At 69.8% G+C, this 21,721-nt stretch overlaps 1 protein-coding gene across 3 annotated transcripts in view; it reads right to left on the bottom strand.

Moving 5' to 3' along the window:
- PRDM16 (PR/SET domain 16) overlaps nucleotides 1-21,721 on the bottom strand; it is a gene marked incomplete at both ends in the record, with an annotated part of 195,200 nt that overhangs the window by 25,031 nt on the left and 148,448 nt on the right. For all 3 annotated transcript variants that reach the window (XM_084243700.1, XM_084243702.1, XM_084243701.1), the window contains one exon: nucleotides 1,688-1,822. In XM_084243700.1, coding sequence (XP_084099826.1) covers nucleotides 1,688-1,822 — 135 coding nt within the window. The remainder of the gene's footprint in view (nucleotides 1-1,687; nucleotides 1,823-21,721) is intronic.

Below are 21,721 nucleotides of genomic sequence, written 5' to 3'. Positions count from 1 at the left end.
GTGGGGTGAGCGCCGGCCCCGGCTCTGTGGCCCTCCCAGTGCCTCTCCATAAATGCTTGTCCCTCGTGCCCAAGATGGGGGACGGACCCCCAACGTTTGTTGGAGAGAAATGGCAGCTGAGGGGCTCGGGCCCTGGGGCCGGCGTCTGGGCCGCACGGGTTGTCGGGAGGGGGTTCCCTGGCCCTGGGGGCTGAGGGGCGCTTGGGAGGAGCCGGCAGGCCGCGTCTCGGCCCGCACTGCCCACGGAAGAGGCTGGCTGCGGAGCGGTCAGGTCCACGTGGGCCTCCGTGGGCCACGCTGGAAGCTCCTGATGCTGACCCGGGAGCGCCCTCCCGCGAGAGGACCCCGTCTGCTTTGGGAGCGCCCCGGACGGAGCTGCTTGGCTGCCCGAGTGTGGCGCCAACGTAAAGGCTGCGCCTTCCGGTTCCGTGTCTCAGACACACGAGCCTGAGCCGGCCGTGGGGCTCTCCACTGACCCCCGCCAGCTCCGCTCCCACGGGGGCCAGACACCCCGCTCTGGACTCTCACCCGCTTCTCGCCACTTAAAGCCGCTTCCGTCTGGGAGAAGGAAAGTTTGTTTTTTTTTAAATCTGTTCTGATTTTTACGATCAGAAAAAGCATCTTTTGCTTTACTTCTGAAGTGTCTTTTACACGCAAAAAAAAAGTGATTTTCTAAATCTTGGGTTCTCACCAGAAGCTGCAGGCGTCAGCAGCAGAGGGGCCTCGGCTCGGGGCGCCCCAGCCCGAAGGCAGCAGGAGCTGCGAGGGGCGGCGGGAGGGGCGCCCGTGGCGCTGAGAGGGAAACCGTTTCTGCAAAGCCGGGCCTGGCGGCCGCGTGGTCCACACCACCAGGGACCTCCCTCCTCCAGTGCTCCGCAGACGTGTTGTAGAGCAGTGGAACCCCTTTTGCAAACGAAATCTCGTGTACCCCAAGATCGCAGAGGCGAAAGAAAACCACTCGGGTGGCAGAGGCTGGGCGCCCCGAGCTCTGGGTTGTGGGGTGAGAACAAGGGCGCAGGGGGCCGGGGACACTCTCCGAGGGGGCCGCCTCACAGGCACAGGGGGGCCGGGCAGCCCCCGGGGACCCCACCGCAAAGGTCCAGAGAAGCGGCGCCCGAGGACCCGGTGGGATGAGATCTGGTCAAACCAGTGCCATGATGCCCGCAACGCAGCTGGCACTGACCCGCAGGACACACGGTCCCAGGGGCTGCCTGCCGGGGTGAGGGTGTCCCTGGGCCCCGGAGGCCAGGTCAGGAACACTCAGCTCTGGACAAGGACCAGCCGCTCCCAGGGTGCGGCGCTTTGTGTCAAGTGAGGCCGGTCTCCTGTATGGGCTTCTGCCAGCTTGGTGACCCCCAGGTCGGGCACCCCGGCTGCCCTCTGTGCAGCAGCCCCTCCCCAGGATGCTCGGCAGGCCAGTCTGTGCCTGTCTCGGAGCGGGGGGACCCCCGCGGCCCTGGGCCCATGGACGGGCTGCCTACCAGCCTCGGCCAGCTCTCATGCCCCGTCCGGTCTGCAAGGCGCTGAATGAGGGCCGGAGGGGCATTCATGGGGTGCAGACGAGCACCCAGAACCCCAGTGCCAGCCCAGTGTCAGGAAGTGGCCCCGCCCGTGCAGGTCGCCGGGAGGGGCTGGGGGGTGCCCCTGCCCCTGGGCCCCATGTCCCGGGCCGTGCCGGCCGCCCTACCTGCTCGTTGACCTGGCACATGGTGAGGTTCTGGGCATCACAGGAGCAGGCCACCCGGATGTACTTGAGCCAGCTGCCCGCCCCCGCCTGCTGCACGTCCACGCAGAACTTCTCGCTGCCCAGGTCCTCGGAGATCTGCCCGGGGGAGAGAAACCAAGGGTCAGCGCAGCTGGGCAGGACTCTGCCCGGGCACTTGCCGGGCAAGCATCCCAGCCACGGGGCCCAGAGGAGGGTGTCTGCTCCGGGCATCCGCTGACTGCAGGCCTCAGCTGGCCCACCCATGCCCGGAGGCCCCAGGCCCTCTTCTCACCGAGGGGTCCCGCCCTGGCTAGGCGGTGAGGGCACCCCCACCCTGAGAAGCCCCGCAGAGCCGTGTGGGCCGGAGGGGGGGGTTCTGGTGTCAGAACAGGGCCAGGCTGTGGGCAGGAAGCGTCCAGGAGGCGAGGTGCTGAGCGTGAGCGCTGGTGTGAGCGTGAGTGTGCCCCTCCCGCACACCGCCCCCGAGCCGGAGAACACCTGGTCCTCAAGTGGAGGGTGTTGATTGGACGCTGGTGCTCACCACCCCGGCCCCCCACAGCCACGAGGCCCCACCCCAGCGCGTCCTGACGGCTCCCCGACATGCTGCTGGCTTTCTGGGGGGCGTGGCGGTCTTGGTGAATTCCTTCCTTCCAGAGAGGCTAAGCCAAACCTCTGAGAGGGGTCGGGTGGCTGGTGACCCCTCTGGACGTGGCCCCGCTGGGCAGGCGGAAGCAGCCTGGGCTGGGTGCTGCCGCGACGGTCAGCAGCGGCAGGACCTCCTGTGGTGCCAGGACAGGATTCCCTGCTGTCCCGGGACAGAGTCCAGGCCTGCGGGCTCCCCTGGGCACACCTGGGCACACTTGAGTGCTGAGTGTGGGGCAGGTGCTCAGCAGCTGGTGCTTCCCTGCTCCGCCGTGCATTTCCCGGGCGCCCAGCGCTGCCTCTGCCCAGGTGGGCAGGACGTGGGCCTGGGGCCCGTGTTGGCCGGGGACAGGGCTCTGGCCCCAGAATGGGGGACACGGCGCAGACCTGGACATCGGTCTCCCTCCAGCCCCTCTCCTTGGCCTCTCTGCCCTCCTCGGCGGGGTGGGGGGCCCAGTGGTCAAGTGGGGGTGTGGGAGGGCGGCTTCCCCGAGGGGCGTCTCCTTTCCACGCCACCCCACATGGCGCCAGCGCATGCCAGGCCAGGCTCTCGACACACACACGCGGATGGGGTTTTAGCTGCTGTGTGGACCGCGAGGTCCAGGCAAGGACTTTGGACTGAGCCCCTCCCGTCCATGACTGAGTCCCTCCTGTCCAGGAGCCCAAGCGGCCGTGCACCCCACCTCCCTCTGTGGACTTGCGAGGACGCGCTGGTGGGCGTTGGGGACACTTCCACGGGGTTCCCGGCGGGGGTGTGGGCCAGGTTGAAGGTTCTGGCCCCCGCTCCCCTCGGGCCCGACCCCTCGGGGGCCCCTGACCCATCTGAGCGTGCCCACGAGCAGACGCCGGGCCTCCAGCACCCCAGCCGCACGGGGACTGCTCCTTGTGGGGCCCTGCCGCTGCTGCTGGACCGGAGCACCCCGGGAGCTGAGGCCCAGGCGGAGCCCGTGGCGACGCTCCAGCTGGGTGGTCGGGACAGCGAGGGCACTGGGTGCGGAGGAGCCCCTGATCCTGCGGGCTGGCGAGGTCCCCACTTGTGGGTGGCGCCCCCGCCCCCCGCTGCCCCAGGCTGCCCTGCTCCTCGGGCCTGGGGTGAAAACACCTCAAACCACGCGGGACCTGGCGCCGGGGAGCGGGAAGTGGCTGCCAACCGCAGACGCTGGCTCCAGGGCTTGTGCCTGCCTTGGGCCTGAAGCAGAAGCGAGGCAAAGCGAGCGCCCTGGCCCCGCCCGCCGCCCGCCGGTGCAGGGTCTGCACAGGAAGCGGGGCCCTGCCAGGCCCGGCGTCACGTCCGTGACCTTTCCTGGCCACAGAGCTGGTGACAAACGGCGGCACTTGCGAGCGGGGAACCTGGCACGTGCAGGCGGAGCCCCCACCACAGATGGGGGAGGGCCGGGAGGCAGCCAGACACCCCCACAGGGAGCACGGGCCCTGCACCCAAGCTGTGCCCCCGGAGCTGCCCCCACCTCATGGCGGCATGTTGCTGAGAGGGCCGGGCTGGCGCGGGCTGCCCACGCGGGCTGGGAGGGCAGGTCAGCTCGCCGCCCTGCTCTCTGAGGCCAGCCAGGCCCTCGCCCTGGCCGGGTCGCGCGGCTCTGCCCCCACCCTCCGGTCGGCTCTGCCGCGCTGTGTCGTGGGCTCGGCTGCTGCCACGGCCGAGCCTCGCTGTACCCGGCCTCCGGCAGCCACGGTCGCGTCACGAGGACATGGCGCGGGCAGGCAGGCCCTGGCCCTGTGTCGCCGCGAGCTGCAGACCAGCAGGCAGGCACTGGCGGCACAGCCCTCACGGTCTGTGGGCACCAGCATCACCCCTTCTGGATCGTTCTGCCCTTTCTCCTGTCTTCCACTTGAGAATGGCGGCCGAGAGCAACGGAAGCTTCCCCGGAAACGCATCAAGGACGCGTGTCGATCGGGCCCACGGAGCAGCTCTGTGGGCAGATGGAGGTTGGGTGGGTGGAGGGTGCATGGGTGAGGCTCCAGTTCTCCATTTTGCCCAGACATCTCTGGCTTCTCAGCTGCCCACAGGAAGACGTGCGGGAACACCCCCCACCCCGGCACAGGCTGCCCTGACCCCCACACGGGCCCTCCGAGGGCCCTCAGCCCCGCCCTTCATGGCTGGACCACCCGACGCTGCGGGCTTTGAAGGTCGCCTCTGGGTGAAGCCTGGAGCCAGGCGTGCCGTGACGTCCCGTGAGCCTTTGGGGGACACATGGAGGAAGTGGGTGCCTCAGGACACTGGGGATGCCCCAACTCCCATGGCCCTGCCGGTGGACCTTTCTTCCCCTCTGCCCTTGCTGCCTCCACGGGCTCTGCTGACGGAAGCGCGGCCCCTCCTGGGCACCCCGAGGGGCTCTGCCTCCCCCGAGGCCAGAGCTGCCCATTCCTGCGTCCGGCGTCATAGGCCCTTGCGCCACGGCCCAGCGCCACTTCCCGGGGTCCGGGCGGCGTCCAGCTCCCCAGGCGCGGCCTGGCTGCCAGGCCCTCTGGGCACACAGTAGGGGCTCAGCGGGGTCTGGCGGTGGGGACGGTCCACGTGCTATATTTAGCTGTCCCTGCGCCCCCCCTTCCTGGGCCCCATCCCTCCCCTCCGGGGACGCGTCCGTCTGGAGAGGCTCCCAACTCCCGGCCTCTGCGTCGGGCCTCACGCGTGACGTCAGCGCCTGCAAATAGCTCGGCTCTCAGCAGGCCGCGTCTCGCCAGCGCCGTGCCAGCCCCGCGCCAGACAAACATGGTCATTCGCTGCGCAGCGCGGCCGGCAGCGGCCCTGGTCCCTCCCGCAGGCCGTGCGCGGAGGGAGGAGCCGGCGGCCGGCTTCGTTCTGACTTTGGGGGGAGGCGAGCTTTGCCCCCACCCTTGCCGCGAGGGTCTTCCTGGGGCCTCTGTTTCTCGCAGGGGGCCAGAGCGCACCGCTGCCTGCTTGAGCGCGAGTGCAGGAGTCCTGGGCCCTGTGCGGCGGCCCCCGGGTCCCGTCCCCCTCTGCACCCGCCCAGCATGCCTGCGGGGGGCCCGGGAGGTGGGGACAGCGAGGCAGGGGCTCCCGTGGGCCCCCCAGAGGCTTCCTGCCTCCCGGGCTCCCAGGCGCTGCCGTCCCGACCGGAGACCACCCGGCCTCGGTGCCGGGCCCCGAGGTGGACGTGAGCTCGCCCGAGGCCCGGCTGGCTTCCTTCCCGGCGGGGGGCCCTTGGGTCAGATCAGCAAGTTTGGAAATGATTCATCGACAGGCGCAGCGGAGTCAGTCTTGAATGACAAATGGAAGCAATTAAATCCAGCAGCTCGCCCGCGTCCCGCGGCTCCCGGGCCAGTCACCTCTGACGAATATATTAAAGGAATTAAAAGTGTGTCCCCCACTCTGACATTACCTGGATCCCTTTCAAGTCCACCCAGCCAAGCCCCGGCATCCACTGAGGCCCAGGAAACAGCACAGAGACGCTGATTGAAAATCCTGATGGCGGCGTCGCTGCCCCCCGCGCGGGAGCTCCCCGGCACCCCGCGCACAGCGGCCAAGTCGGGCCTGGGAGCCTCGGCGGCGCGGGGGGCCTGTCCCGTGGCTTCTGCTATTGTGTTTTTTATTTGAAAAGGGCAAGATGGCGTCGCGGTCCCCTCCTGGAGTGAGCTGAGGATGCCTGCCCGACGGGGCGACTCTCGTGGTGTCAGGACGGGGTGAGCCCACGGGGCGGGGGACCCCACTCAGGCGGCTCGGGGTCCCCTGCAGGTCCAGCTGGGGGCGGGACGCAGGCAGGTGGCTCACCAGCCCCTGTGCAGCCCCAGGGCCCTCTGCAGGTGCCGGCTGCAGGCCTCTCCCAGGGAGTGCTGTGTGTCCTGGACGGTCCCCCCACCCCGGGGTGGGCAGCTGAGGGGGCACCATGTCTGGAAGGGCTCTGGCGTCCCCTGCAAATTTTGTGGACTTCTGGCTTTTCTACAAGCGACATCGGCAGAAGGTTCCTCATGGTGGTCTGCACCGCCATCGCCATGGGACGGCTGGGCCCCTCACAGCCCCTCTTGGAAGAGGGGTGGAGCACTGGTCTGTGGAGCACTGGACAGTGGCCCCTGAGCTGGGTGCTGTGTCCAGAGATTGTTGCCCAGAACTGCCCGGGGCAGCAGATTCAAGATGGCAGTGCAGAGTCTAGATGGTTGGTGCTGACATAGACCCCCGTTGGCAGGTTTGGGGGTGGCCTTAGGCTGACAGGTTGGTCCTCAGTGACCCCTCAGGGGCCAGGAGTGTTCACTGGCCTGAGGGCCCCCCGAGGTGCACGCAGCGCCTCCCCTCTTGGGGGCACGCCCCGTCCAGAGGCGCGCTCCCTCTTGCCACCCTGCAGGGGCGTCAGCTGCGAGAGCCCCTTTATTTCCTCCGCTCCTCACTCCCTCGCCGTGTCTAACGCTCCTTTCATTTCACATTATTTCTCTTTAGCCTTCGTCTCCGAACGACAGCTATTTTTAGATTATTTTTAAGTAAAAATAATCACGTGGATTCTTTCCCAAGGGCCTTGTTTTGAAGACCGGTTCTTTTTTTGCCTTTAATTTTTGGAAACTTACATGAAAAGTGCAGCGGAACAGAAACATTTAAAACACGCGCTCCCCACCCGAGCCGGCCGGCCGCAGCCGCTCCAGACCGGGCGGGGCTCGCAGGAGCGGGGCTGGAGATACACAGCCCGGCCCCGCGCGGGGTGCGGGGCCCGGGCGCGCTGGCGTCCCTCACGACAGACCCCGCCAGGAGCCTTTTCCTTTGGGAAATAGCTGCGGGGGCCCAAGTCTTGGCCAGAGTCGCTCACCCCGGGCCGACGCGGGGCAAGAGCGTTTCTCCCGAGGGAGGGGCTGCCTGGCTGAGGACTGGGGACCCGGGTGGTTGCCTGGGGGCCTGGGCCCCGCGTGGGCAAAGCTCTGCGGGATGCCAGTGCTGAGGTCAGCTGCGACCTGTGGGGCGGGCACTCGGGGAGGCCGAGCAGCCTGGGGAGTGGGTGCAGATTGGCCCCTCCGCCCGGGTCCACCGCCTCGAGGACGCGGCACGGACACCCCTCTCCATGGAGGCCGAGTCTCGCGGTGCTGCCCCATGGGCCGGCGGGCCCCCGGCCAACGACGGGTCCGGACCGCCCTCCCAGGGGTCTCTGCAGAGGCTGGCGGGGAGACTGCTGATTTCGCGTGGCCCGCGGCCCTGGGGTTGCAGTGACGGCTCACTCTTGGGCGGGAGACCTGCCCGAGCGAGGATGCCCAGCTTTGCCCGGTGGCCTCCCGGCGGCCGCATGCCCGACAGCTCAGGCCCTGCCTCCGGGAGCTGCCAGACGGCGCTTCTGCGTGTCGGCTCAGGCTAGGGCTGCGGTGCTCACCTCTGCAGCTGCCGGAGGGCGGCCAGGCCCAGGCACTCTGGCCACGGGCCCCTCGTGGAGTTGGTAAGAGGAGGCAGTGTGACGTGGGGCATACGGGGGCTGCCCACGGCAAGTGCCTGACAGTGGACACGTGGTGCTGCTGTTCTGAGGCGTCAGGGCCACAGCTTGTGACAGCTGGCGCCTTGGCCTCGGAGGTCGGCTGAAAGGCAGCATGTCCTGGGCCCGCGTACCCCCACTGTGCCCTGACCGTTGCTGGTGAGGCCCCCAACCACGCACACCTCCCATCCTCCGAGGCAGAGGTGTCCCGCCTCGTGGCGGTAGCCCCCAGCTGCGTGGGCCCTGGACAAATGGGTGCTCGCTCCCCGAAACTGACCCATACCCCAAGACATAGCCGCCAGAGCGCTGGGGTGCACCCTGCACCCCCTCGCCACAAAGTTGCCTTTGACAGGGCCTCTGCCTGGGATTATGCAATAGGATGTTAACCGCACGTTCTAATAAAAAATAAAATAAATACTAATAAACATTTGACCTGGAGTAAAGATCTTTCACGAGACGCCCTAATCATTTTTCTGCTCCGACCTCCGTTTTTTCTGGACAGGCTCCAGCAGGCCCGGGCGGCGTGACAGCCTCTTTCTCGTCGGGAACAAAAGGTCTTTTTTAGTCCTAAGGGCTGTCAAGTTTATCCAAATATTCTCAGCTTACTACTAGCCCCTTTCTGAATTGATATTCCCAATAAAAGGACACTTTGTATCTCTGAGCCGCGCTGGCCGCGAGGATGCGAGGCCGGCCGCTGGGCCACTTCCTCGCGAGGGCCGGGTGGGCGGCTCCGGCGGGCCCGGCCTGCTCCTCCCTGGCCCTCGCGGCCCCACACCCACATCCTCCCTCCATTGCTTCTAATTTTGGCTGAACCCGTCCGGTCCTCCAGCACTGCCCGGCCGTGGAGTCCCAGCCGGAGAACCCACCGCAGCGGCGCCCTCGGCGGCCACTCACCCGGCCTCCCCCAGGCGCCTCGCCTCCCGCAGGCGGGCTCCCGAGCATGTGCGCACACGCGTGTGCCTGTGTGCCTGCGTGTTCTCCGGAGCCGAGAGGGCCACCTCCTGCCCGGCCTTCTCATGTGGCCCTGACCAGCCTTGAGCGTCCTTGCTCAGCAGCTGGCGGCGGGGGCACCTCTGGCCCGTGGCTGACGGCGGGGCCGGGGTCCTTCTCCCTCCAGCCCCACTCGGGGGTCTGCGTCTGACCACGGGCCCTGGGCAGGCACCAGCGGGTGCTCAGGTGTGTCTGTGGCTCCAGGATGGGCTGAGCATGGAGGGGGCGGGGGAGGGACAGGAGGGGCAGCTGGCGCTGGCCGCAGTCGCCCTGGTGCTCATGTGACCGCTGGGCCTGCGCGTCAGCTCCCCTTCCTGAGCTGGAAGCCCCCGCCCAGCACCCCGACTCAGCCTCCCAGGGGACCCCTCACCTGCAAGGTCTTGCCCATGGGCTGCACCGGCGCGACTGAGGCGACGAGATGAGCTGCCTTGTCCCAGGGACCCCTGCTGCCCCTCGGTGCCCGGACGCCGTAAGGAATGGGGGCAGCTTGGCTTGTCTCCCCTCCTGCCCCGCCTCGGCGGCCGGCACCTGCGGCCTCGCTCCCCGCCTGGCTTCATCGCCTGCACGGGGTGTCACGTTAGTGCAAAGTGCGCTGGGGAGCGTGGGCCCGGGGCGCACCCGTGATTGGGGCGGCTGGGCCGGGGAGCAGCACCGGGGCCGCGCGTGTGCAGACACGGACACCTGGGCCCGGAGAGGGTGGTTTCGAGAGACGGGGCAGAGGACAGAGGGGAGCGCTGACCGCGGGTCTGGGAGGCTCCTGCTGCCTCCAGCCTGTCACACCAGGGCTTGGATCCTACTCCTTTGCCTGCGACCCTGCCCAGCCCGGGATGGTTGCCCCAGACGCTCTGTGCAGGTGGCATGGCTGCTGGGTGGGGCAGGCACCCCGAAAGGACAGCCCCCCAGAGCGTCCCGCTTCCTTAGGGGGCAGTGGAGGTGTCTTCCCTGGGTCATGGGGCCACGGTCCTCGATGGGGCTGACCGCTGACCACAGTCCTTGATGGGGCGGGCCCCCCTCTGCGCCCCTGAGTGGCCACGGGCTCCGCTGTCCCCAGACGACAGGCTCTGGGCCGCCGGCTGCTGATCCCTGCCCCCCAGGGGCTCTGTAGCAGGAGGAAAGGCTGCCGCAGGGGCCGGCTGGGTGGCTGGCTGCCGGAGCGGCCAGCTGGGCCCTGTCCTTGCCGCCTCGCCCTCCCCCGCCCCACCTTCCCTGGCCCCAGGGGGCTCCTGCCTTCGAGGACCCAGCCCTCCCTCCAGCCTCCCTCTGAGAACATGGGTCTGGCAGGTGCCGTGCCCTCACGGCCTCAGGGCGATGGGGGGTGAATCTGGGTGGGCCTGAGGTGCGGGCCTCAAGCTTCCTTTTCAGCTTTTTCTGTCGCTAACAAAGCCACGTCAACCGCACCACATTCTGGGGCGTCTGCCCTGGACACCTCAGGTCCCAGGAGGGCGTCGGCACTGTGAGCTCTGGGTCCCAGGCGCCCCGTGGTTCCCAAGGCCCCTGTCCACTCACCCTGCGGGGCGTGGGGTGGGCGAGGCCTGCAGGGCCCAGGGATGGAGCCCCACAGGCCGAGGTGGTCACGACGGTCACCACAGACTCATGGCTGAAAGGCAGAGGCCTCTGAAGGGGCCCCGGCTGGCCCTCCCCATCCAGCCAGACCAAGGAGGCTCCCATGCTCACCGTCGCCCCGTCTGCAGACTCTGACCGACCGGCCCAGGCCCCAGCCCCCAGCAGGGCCCGCACGGCCGCCATATCCAGGGATGTTGCCCTCGGGGAAACACGGGCCTGGAGCCAGGGTGCTGGCGCCGAGGCTGGTCCACAGGTCCTGACTGGGGGCGTCACCCAGAGGTCTCCGTCTTGCCCTCTGCACGGGGACCTGAGGACCCCAGGAGGCCGGTGCCTCCTCCTCACCACCAGCTCCCAGGGTGAGGCTGCGAGTTGGCGGCCGAGCATGGCAGGGGTCCCTCCAGAGGGCCTGACCGCCAGAGGCCATCCATGGCTGGGAGCTGGGACCACCATGATTCTTGCCTCAGATGCTGCTCTGGGGTCTGGGCCCCCGGGGTGCACGCCCACCTCCCTGGCAGAGTCACCCTTGCTCCGAAAACAGAGCCAGCAGCACTGGGCCCTGAGGGACCGGCAGCTGCCAGAGGGGCCGGCCTCTCTGGCCTGCAAACCCACCAAGCACATTTGGGGGCAGTGGCCAGCATGCCTGGACGGCAGGCCTGGCCCCAGGACCCAGCTCTGCCCACGCGGTCGTCACGAAGGCGCCTTGTCTGGCACAGACGCCTCCAGCTTAGAGTACCCGACCATTGGGGGCGGGGGTTGGGGAGAGGGCTGGGCGGCCAGGGGGGCCAGTAGGGGGGGGGTAAGGGTGGGGCCGGGGCCGGGGGAGGGGCTGGGGACCTGGGCCCAGGTTGGGGGAGGTGGAGGGGTACAGGGGGCCAGGTTGGTTGCTGGGGCAGGGGTGGGGGCTGTGTGGCCTCGGGGTGGGAGGCCGGGGGCCAGGGCGGAGGCCCAGGCTCATTCCGTGGCGTAGGCCATGTGGGCGCCTTCACGTGCGCCTTCAGCAGACGCCTGGCCACAGGTGGGCGGCCGCGAAGGTGTTTCCCCGGGGGCCTGGCGTGGCCCGGGGCGGGCCGTGTCCAAGGCCGGCGTCCAAATAAACACGGCCTTGCAGTGGGGTGTTGCTCTGACCGCAGCTCCTTTCCCGGGCCGCCCCCCACCCCCTGCAGGGACACTCCTGGGAGAGAGCCGGCTGCCAGCAATTTTCTCAAGGCCCCCGAGAAGGAGGCCCGAGAGATGGAGCTGTGAGTGGATGAGGATAAACAGGGGTGACAGGTGGGCTGGGGTGAAACCCGAGCCCCGGAGTAGCGGCGGGAGAGATTCCTTGCAGATGGCGGAGGATGGCCGCGCTGGCGATGACCCCCAGAGTTGCTGTGTGGGGCCAGGGGGGCCGCTCTGTGGCGCCCTGAGCCTGGGCTGGGGCGGGCGGCCGCTCGAGGTGCAGGGGCGCGGGGCTGAGTCCACTGAGGCCGTCCTGCCAGGTGGGGCTGTTTTCCTGACTTGGAGAATTTGAATGCGCCACTGTCGCGGAGTGGACAGGAGGAGGCGGCTGGCCAGGCCAGGGACGGCCCTGACGGGGCAGTGACGTGGCCTCCTCTGGTCTCCTGGACGCTTCCCGGGAAATGGCCGGAAGTGAGCGCGCGCGTCCCCTCTGGCTGCCCTCCCGCACAGCCTCCTGGGGGGCGGGGTGGGCATCGACGCCATCTGCCCTCGCGGGGTCAACCGGACTGTGGTCCTGCTTGCACAGGCCCCCTCTGGCATGGGGACCCTCGTCCTGCCGGAGACATGCCTTCAGGAGAGGCGGGCATGGGGGCCTGTCCTGCCAGGGAGCCGCTCTCCCTGCGGCACCGCCGTCCGCTCCCAGCTGCATGTGCCCTGAGCCCTGGCCGGTCCCGGGGGCTGCCCTCGACTGCCCGGCTGCCCCGGTAGGTGTCCTGCCCGGCTGCCCTCAGGCAGGTGAAGCTGAGTCCAGGGAACACAGAGGCCTCCCGAGGCAAGGCTCCGGGGTACACGGTCCCGGGACAGACACGGCGCGGGGGTGGGAGGGCTGGGCGGGCCGGTGCAGCCTCCCTGTCACATGGCCGGGAGGGGCGCGCCCAGCAGCGCTGCCGTGGTCTGCGCTCGGCGCTGTCCTCGGCCCCAGACAGGCCCCTGCCTCCTCCTGCTGGGGCTGCCCTGCGTGCCAGCCGCGGTCCCCGCCGCCGCGGGCGTCCAGGAGCCCTGTGGAAGGCCGCCGCTTCTTGGCCACAGACGCCAGCCTCGGAGAACGCCGTGGGTGGGCAAGCAGGCGGGTCACTGCGGGAGGACCCGGGGAGACCCCGGGGGAGGCTGCCTGTGTCTCCAGGCACCGACCGGGACATCCGTGACCCGGTGGGAGAGGGTGGGTGGAGACCCCGCACCTGGTGGGTGTCCAGCGGCCTCCTCCTGGGCACGGGGAGCAGCCACGTGTCTGCTCCAGGCGGAGCTTCTTGGCGGCCCTTGCTGGGCGGGGGATGAGGGGGTCCCGGGCTCCACTTGGGGTCTGTGAGGCACCTGTGGCCTGGACCCGGGCTCTGCTCCTGGGCAGGTGCTGGCGGGCGGGACGGGGCGGGGTGGGAGGCAAGGCTGCGGTGGGCGGGGGTGCGTGCAGCGATCCCCTCAGCTCCGGGGCCACCATCTCCAGCTGCTGACCTCCAGGGGCTGCCCAAGCGGTAGCAGGTCCCCGGGGCTGGCTGCGAGGCTGCCCTCGCCAGGAGAGTGGGGAGCTGCAGCTCCTGGGGGAGGCTCTGACACGCACCCCTCCACCCTGGGCACTGGGTGTGGACACTGGCTTGGGTTCCCTCCAGGGATCAGCACCCACATGTCTGCCCAACAGGGGCCGTGGCCCGGGGCGCACCCACTGCCGGGCTGGGGGATGCTGCCGACCTTGGGTCCGACCCCAACGCCAGCCTCGGGGGCTGCCCGTCCGCATGCCACGCCCATGTGGGAGGGAAGCCGCTTGCTGGAGCCTCGGGAGGTCTGGCGAGCGCCACGCGGGGGTCTGGGAAGGCGGCGGCGCTGTTGCCGGGAGCGTGGGGGCCGGGCCCTGGAGCTGCGCTTGACTCGGGGTGTAGGCGGTGGCTGTCACCTCGTCACGACAGGCCGATTGTTCCTGCCGGGAGGTGCCGGAGAAGTGGGCGCTGTGTCTTCGCCCACAGGCATCTCAGCGCTCGTGGATGGGGTGCTGGGTGGATGGCACCTGGGATCGGAGGGCGCCTGAGCCCACAAAACCAGGTGGGGTAGGAGCTGAGGAGCCCTGCTCCAAGGGGGCCGCTCTCCTGTTGCTCCCAGGGCCCCGGGAGCCAATGCGGGCGGCAGTTCCCCCACAGGCTGTGCATGGGAGCTGCTGACGTGCCCCCGCAAGGGTGAAAGAAAGCGCCGGCACAGCCTCTGACCCTCCCTGGGGCCCTGGGGTCTCCCTGCAGCCAGGGCCAGATGGCGAGGAGGCCGCGCTGGGGCAGGGAGGGGCGCACCCCTGCACGTCCCTGCACGTTCACCCCCCCCCCCCAGACAGGGACACTGAGGCCACGCGCTTCCTGTCTCGGGAAGAAATACAGGTAGAAGGTGCGCGGGGCGAGCTGGGTTCTCTTGCCCCCGGGGTCTGGCAGAGGACTAGGGCGAGACGGGCGGCGGACAAAGCTCGGAGAGCCCCCTTTCGCCCCTTTTGCTCCTGCCCCTCCCCGGCCCAGCCCCTCCACCGTCCCGGGGCATCTGCAGAGTCCGGGGCTCCTGTGCCCGGCCTGGAGCTGGTTGTCCAACCCGCTGGCCACCACGGCGCTGGGAGGGGTCCCTGCAGCCCCCCATCTCGGGCTGCGCTCCCCCAAGCTCCAGCATACTACGCCCATTGTGCAGACCTCAGGGGGAGGGCAGGCCTGCTCCCTGCACCCCAGAACACCGGCCACCCCACCTGGGCCACCGGTCTGTCTCAGCACAGCTGTCGGCGCTGAGATGCCCGGTCCGCTCTGCAGGCCCCAAGCGCCAGACACCAGCTCTGGCTTCCTGTTCTAACATCGCCTCCGGTGTCCTGGCCCAGCTGGCTCTGGGGTGGCCAAGGGGGACGGGGAGCCCCTCTCTTGCCCAATAAGCAAACACAGGCTCTGCAGACACCGCCCAGCGTGGGGACGGTGTCTCTGGGGCGCTTTAGACCCACCTGAGGACACCTGTGGCCAGGGCCAGTGCTGGCCCCCCCAGTGTCCACTCTGGAGGGGTCTGGGGCGTGGACTCCGTCCGCTGAAGAATGAGGTGGGCTCAGAGCACCAGAGGCCGCTTCTGACTGGTCAGTCACTCGGGGAGTCAGGGCCGCTGCTCGGCGGCTCCCCTCTGAGGACTTGCCCGGGCCACACGGGCGGGGTCCCCAGGGCCCCGTCTGCGCACACACCCCAGGCCCCTTTTGGCTTCTAGAAAGACCCACCGGGCCGCCCCGGCGCTCCTGCCTGGCCGCCAGCGGCAGAGGCCGGCCCCGCTCAGCACCGTCCCTGGCAGACCGCGGCCCTCGTAAACTTTTACCACACCCCACGCCACAAGCATTTCACACCCGGTTAACTTTTATGACGCGCTCCGAGGAGGAAGGAGCGGCGGCCGGCGTGGAGGAGCAGTGCCAGAGAGCGGGGGGCCGGCGGCCAGGGCTCAGGAGTCTGGGGGCTCGGCCACCTCCCCTCGGCCCCCCCCCCCCACGCGGCGGGAGCGCCAGGCTGGGGCCCGGTGGGCTCTGCGCCCCTCTGCGCCCCGCAGAGGCCGGGCCGGGTGGGGGCGGTGGGGGCGAGGGCTGCCCCATGTCTGTTTCCAATATGCGGCGGGTCCCGCGTCCCGGCTGGGGCTGGGCGGTGTGGGGGCGCTGACATTAATGATTAATCCGAGCCCTGGAGGCTCGGGCGGGCGGCCGCCTCTGCTCACATGGTCAGCGCAGGCCTATTAAAAGCAGCGGGAGGCCCGGAGGCTTAATCGCGGAGGCTGGGCCGGCAGAGGAGAAGAAAGGGAAGGGAACATTTGAAGCGAGAGCGCAGGCGGCGGAAATGCTACCGCGTCTGGGGCCCGCCCCCGCGCAGGGGCCGGCTGGAGGGGCCGTGAGGGCGGGCGGCCCCCAGAGACCGCGGCCCGGGGCGGGCAGCAGGGCCTGGAGGAGAAGCCCGAGAGCAGGGCGCGGGGACCAGCCCTGGGGGTGCAGCCCCCGCCCCATGGTCGCGCCCCCCAAGTGTCCGTTTTGGATGGAGAGCGTGCGGTCGGCCTGCCCTCGGAGGGGCCCCGGTCTGGGCAGAGGCTTGGCGGGGCACCGTGGGGCGGCCCCCGAGTGCCCCCTCCCTGCACGGGACACACGAACCCTCCCGCCCCGCAGAGCGAGGCCTGAGTGCCCACGGGCGGCGGCTGCAGGTGGACTGGAGAGTGGGGGGCGGCGACAGAGACCCCGAGAGGCAGAGACGAGGCAGAGAGACATGGGGTGACAGAGATGCAGAGACAGAGATGGACACAGAGAGCGGAGACAAAATCCTGTTTGCCTGGCTCTGGGGCTGCTCCCGACGCAGACAGGTGGCGCCGCTCTGCTTCCAAGGCTCAGGGCCGGGCCGCTGAGGGGGGTGCAGGCCAGAGCCAGAGCGGGAGCCGGGGCCAGGGCCGGGGCCAGGCCGGCGGTGTGGGGAGCAGAGGCCGGCGTGCTCAGGGCAGCTGTGGACGCGGGAGGCCGTGCGGGGCGGGGCTCCGTGCAGGGGCTGGGGAGAGGACCCCTGGGTGCCCCCTGGGCAGCAGGGTTGTGGCCTGCAGGGACAGTGGGGACGAAGAAGCCTTCCTGGAAGAAGCGCCCCTGACAGGGAAAGGCGGAGATTGGAGCGGGAGGGAGCTCCGCTTTCTGGAGAACGAGGCAGGAGGCTGTGAACGCGTCAGGGGCTCTGTGGGGTGACGTGAGGACCCCACAAGCAGGAAGCTGCAGAGCCCGCCTGGCAGGACCTGACCGCCTGTCTGCTGCCCCTCTCCCATGGGGTCAGGGGCCCAGGTCTTCGGGGTCTAGACCACTGTTCTGCAGAGTGCCCTGAAGGCCGCGTAGACCACAGCATCACCCCGGCTGCCCGCGGGCTCCGGGCCAGGCCCTGTGTGCGGACCCTGTGTCACTGCGGGCCACGGCCCTGCTGCCCCTCGGGACTGGGAGGAGGGGAGGGTCTCGCTCTCTCGGGTGAAGACCTGGTGCCCCGCAGCCGATGCCTGTGGCAAACCTGTTGTCTTCTCTAATCAGAAATCGCCAGGTGGGTCTCAGTTCAGGGCGGTGCCGAGTGCTGACCGGGTCCCTCGGGCTGTGCCAGGTGGGCGAGGGCAGCGGTACCAGTAGGTGCCGGTCAGGCCGGCATGGCCCAGGGGCTGTGCTCAGACACCCCAGCCAGTGACGGGTCCTGCCTGTGGGTCGGTGCCAAGCCTGGGGGTGCACAGTGAGTCTGCGGTGGTGGGGGTGGCCCGTGCCCCTGCAGTGGCCTGGGCCCCCTCGGCTCTCCTGCTGGACGCCCAGGGCCAGGAACCTCCAGGGGTTGGCTGTGATGCAGGCCCTGCCCGCTGGGCACTGCTAGGCCCAAGCCCCAATGTGGACACGGGGTACTGCGAACCCTGCCTCCCTTGCTGGCCTCTGACCCCGCGAAGGCTCCCTCCTGCCACCCAGTGCGTGGGCCGGGCAGCCGGCAGCCAGCATGGGGGCACGCTGTGCCGGCCTGGGCACCCGCACCTGTGGCCTGGCCGTGCTTCACACTCACACGCACCACGCCGGGCCCACCCTCAGCCCCGGTGGCCGATGGGAGACAGACCGGGAGAGGGGCTGGGGTGTCCTGGAGTGTCCCGCTCCTGGGTGTGTAGCCCAGGGGCCAGGGCCCAGGTGGAGGGGTCCCGGCCGTGCAGAATACCCTGCAGGGGGCAGAGGCTCTGGGTGACCGGACAGGAGGGGTTCAGGCCCCGGCTCACTGAGCACCTGCATGGCGGCACCCCACGGCTCGGCTCAGCCACGGCTCTCAAGACCCCCCAGGGACAGGGCTCACAGCTGACCTGAGGAGAGGGGACGCACGGCTGGACCCCGCCCTGCCCACAGCTGCCGGCTCTGCTGTCCCCCCGGCACTCGGGCGTCCCCAGGCCGGGGCAGCCTGGCGGAGGGTGCGGGCGCTGCTGCGCCGGCGCTGGCTTGGCTGGGTGGCGACAGACGGCCGGTCCCGCCGCGACCACTCGCCGGGCGCCTGACCCCAGGTTATCGGGGCCGCAGCTTGGGCGATGACCTCATTAAGCGCGGCGGCCACGTCAGCACCTTCCCGAAGCCCCTTTATCGCCGCAGCGTGCCGGGGCGGCCCCGTCGGCACCTCCTCCCCGACACCGGTCTATCTTATCTCTGGGGCGGGACCCCTGCCGGGAGCCAGCGAGCAGGGCCAGGAATGCGCGTCCAGACAGCCACAGCGCTACGTGGATTCTCGCTCTGGAATCCACTCAGAGGGCCACGGTGCACGCGGGCCCGGCCCCTCCTCCCAGGCAGCCGGGGAGGCCGGTCACATGGGGGCGCCCCCACCCCCACCCCCGGCGGGCACCCTGCCTGTGCCTCCGCAGGGCTGCAGGGGGCCCCCCGTCGGTCGGCCACAGGGTGGGGGGCGCGGGCCGGGTGACCCCCCCCCCTGCTTCCGAGAGGAAGGCCGGGCAGAGGCCAAGGGCTGCTGTCAGGAGCCTGGAGCAGGCTCGGTGCCACCTGACATCAAGGTCACCGCTCAAGAGGGGCTTCTTGAGTTCAAGGGCCGAGCAGCCCGGAGGAGCGTCTGTGATGAGCCCCCGGCCCTCAGGGCCGCCTTTGTGCGGCAGAGCCACGCCTGCTCTGAGTGAAGACAGCTCTTTGTCCCGTGTCCTTGGCCCGCGGGCTGGGGCTGGTGCTGAATAGCTGGCCTCCTGCGCCTCGCTCTGCCGTTTCACTTCCCCCAGAGCCGCCTCACGAATACTAAAAAGGGGCCCGGATCAGCCACGGCGGGTTTGCTCCAGAGAGCTCAGGGCCTGGCCCGCGTGGAGGGCAGCGGGGGCGCGCACAGGACGCGAGGGCCTGCCCATGGCCTCCCCTCCTCCACCTGAGCCCTGGCCTGGGCCACCAACTACCGCCTGGGCCTCCACAAGCCGCCCCTGGAGCATGCCCCCTCCTCGCCCGCTCCACCCCACCCCCTGCTCCATCCCACCCCCTGCTCCACCCCCCCCCTCCACCCACACCCCCTGCTCCACCCACACCCCCAAGCCCCCGGTAAAACGCCGCTTCATGCCACCAGCTGGTGTTGTGCTTCGGCAGTCTCCTGAGCTGCCCCTGCAGCCTGGTTCTGGCCTGGACAGGAGGCCGATGAGACTGGGACACAGAACGCCAGCTCTCACCCCTGTGACACCCTGGGGACGCCCAGTGGGCCACGGCCACGGGGGACGACGGCTGGGAGTGGCCACCGTGCAGGGCTGGGGCTGCCTTTCCTGCAGCGCTGGGCCCAGGGTCCACTCGTGGGAGGGGCTGGGCACTGGGTGCAGGGTCCCTCCCCCAGCCAGGACCCACCTGCAGAGGGCGCAACGGGGCCCGCAGCAGCCTCATCACTCGCGCACTGTCCCTCTGCCGCAGGACCAGCACTGCCCTGCTGGGCATGAGCCCGACGGTCCACCCCGCCCCGCTGCTGCCGCGGTCAGCCTGCAGATGGCCGAGCATCCGGCGGGCGGCCCCGCAAGCAGGCCGCAGCACTCCCCACTGGCCGCGCCACCCGTGCAGGCCCAGGCGCTCCGACCCCCCAGGGCCTCCAGGCCGGTCCCCGGCAGGAACGGGCAAGGCCCCGTCCAGCATCCGCCTGCCGTGGCGGGCTGCACACCTGCCCCGCGCAGAACTCCTGTCCGCGCAGCTCCCGGGCGACAGGCGGCCCCTCCGCGCCGTGTTTGGACCCCTGGCCAGCTCAGATGCCCGCCCGCCCAGGACATGACTCGGGCACTGGCGTCCTGAGTGTCTGCTGAGGTCCCGGAGCCCACAGTGAAGCCCCTGGGTCAGCCCAGGCCGGTGCCGAGCACCCTGGGGTGGTCAGCTAGAAAACGCCGCCCAGAGGCCGCCGTCACGGGCCGTCTCTGATGGAAACTCAGATGCCGAGAGGGGGCGTCGGTGCACTTGCTCCTGCGTCCCTCCAGCCAAGGACGCCGCGAAAATGGGCCAGCCGCTGGCCACCCGAGGGGCAGCAGCCAGCCACAGCAGAGTGACCCCCTGGCCTCAGTGCCACCAGGCGGGCTGGTACCCTCGTGTGCCACTGCGCACAGTGTGCCCAGAGCTCAGCGGTCATCAGATGGATTTGGAGGAAGGGGGTGTGCACAAGGCCCCCGAGACTGGGTGGTGGGGGTGAGGGTGTGAGACCCCAGGACAGAAAGGAGGTGGGGGATGGTGCGTGCAAGTGTGGGCACTGGGTCAACGGCAGAGAATCAAGCTGGGGGGCCCAGAGGCACCCCAAAATGAACGGCTCGTGGTTCTGATGGACGCCGCCCTCCCGGGGCAGCTGGCTCTCCACCGAGACCCCCCCTCTCCAGGCCCCTGTCAACTGCGGCCGCGGCGTGTCCCGGGGCCCAGAGCCCCCGCCCTCGTCACACGGGGCCTGTAGCGCCGACGCCCGGCCGCGGAGCCAGCGAGGGGCACTGCCGATCGGGGGGCGCCAGGGGCAGAGCCAATGCACAGGCAGAAAAGGAACCCTGATAAACAGTTTCCATATCCAGCATTTTCCACATTCAATTATTTTTAAATTAAATAATCTCTCCCTCAGAGAAAAGGAAAGTTCCCAGGCAGCCGGGCCCTGCCGGGCTCACAAAGCCCACATTGTGGCCAGGAGAGGAGCCTCCGCGGCCGCCCTCAATGCCCCTTTCATGCTCCGCACAGGCAGCCCCTCAGACCGGCCTGCTGCCGGGACCCTGCCCCGCCACATGGCCTCCGTGGGCCTCCGTCGCTCCCAGGAGCCCAGGCTGGGCCAGCAAGCACTCGGCAAAGGCCGCCGGGGCAAACAGGGCCCTGGAAGGGAGCGCGGGGGGCCTGGGCTTGTGGTCCTGGCGCGCAGCATGGGTGGCGTGGGCTTGCGGGCAGCCCGCCGGGCCCAGGGCCGAGTCCCTGTCCCCCCAGTTGGGCGTCCTGAGGGAGCTCCGGCACCACCTCGCGCCTCCTGTGCAGCAGGTGGGGACGGTGCTGGTGCCGGGAGCTCAGGCGCAGGCTTGGCTCCCACTGGGCAGAGACGCCTCTGGGCGCGGCCTCTGGGGAGCAACACCCTGACAACGAGCGCCTCGAGGCACCTGCGGCACGAGAGCCAGAGCGGAGTGGAGAGGGGAAGCTGGGGGTGTTGACCACAGCCGCTGCCGCGACCCGGCCTTCCCTGGCCTTCCCCGGAGGCTGCTGCCCCGTCCGCTTGGAGGCCGCGGGAGGCCCGCAGACCAGGTCTGTCGGGCCGAGGCCGCAGGGGGCGGGGCGGCGGCTGTGGAGGGAACATGTCCGCGGGACACGGCGCTGAGGGAGGCCCTCCCAGGGCGCCTGTATCCCCCAAATCCCAGGCCTACCCCGAACTGCCCAGGCAGCTGGATGCCACGGAGCCCTGGGGAAGGCGGCACCTGGGAGCTGAGGCCTCAGCCGTGGCCACAGCAGGAGAGGGAGTCTGGCCTCCGCGTCCAGGGAGGCCTGTGACTGTCATGGTTTCTGCCGAGAGCTTCGAGGGCACACCCGGCCCTGGGGTGGCGTGGAGCGAGGCTGGCACACTGGGCAGCCGGCGGGGGCGGCGCTGCGGAGGAAGACCCCAGAGGCTGGGGCCTCTCGGGCGCGTCCCCTGCGCGGTCCCAGGACTTGTCAGGAGCCAATGGGTTCCGAGGGGACCCGGCCCCTGTGCCGCGCCAGAAGCCAAGTGTGCGAGGACGTGGACACGTGGCCCGGAGTCAAGGAGGCGGCCCGCTGTGGCGGGCCCGGGCCAGCGGCAGGTAAAGATTCAAAGCAGCTCTCAGAGACGCGCCTGAGGACCGAGGAGGAGGGCACAGAGCGGCCGCAGAGAGGTGGACTCGCCAACCAGACACGCGAGAACGGGCGCGCGACGGTCGGGGAGGGCGACGCAGGGGCCGGCGGGGCCGGGCCTGGGCTACACAGCACAGGACGCGCGGAAGCAGGACGCACGCGCGCGGCGGGCTCGCCGGGCTCTGCGTTTGCACCTGGAGTCGGAGGAGGGAGGGCGAGGGGAGGGGCAGAGCCCAGAGCAGGGGCGCGGGGCAGGACCGGAGAAGCCGCAACACAAGAAAACGTGCAGACACCCCTGGTCAGAAAACCAGCAGCCCGGCTCAGGGGCCTGGCCGCGCGGGAGCGGGACAAGCCCGCGGCACGTGACCAGGGACCCGCCCGAGGGCTGGCGACAGGGGACACCAATCGCCGCAGGCTCAG

Source organism: Talpa europaea (assembly GCF_964194135.1).
Source record: "Talpa europaea genome assembly, chromosome: 9".
Classification (NCBI taxonomy): Eukaryota; Metazoa; Chordata; class Mammalia; order Eulipotyphla; family Talpidae; genus Talpa; species Talpa europaea.
The sequence above is the reverse complement of the archived record's forward strand: the minus strand, read 5'-3'. Positions and strand labels throughout refer to the sequence as shown.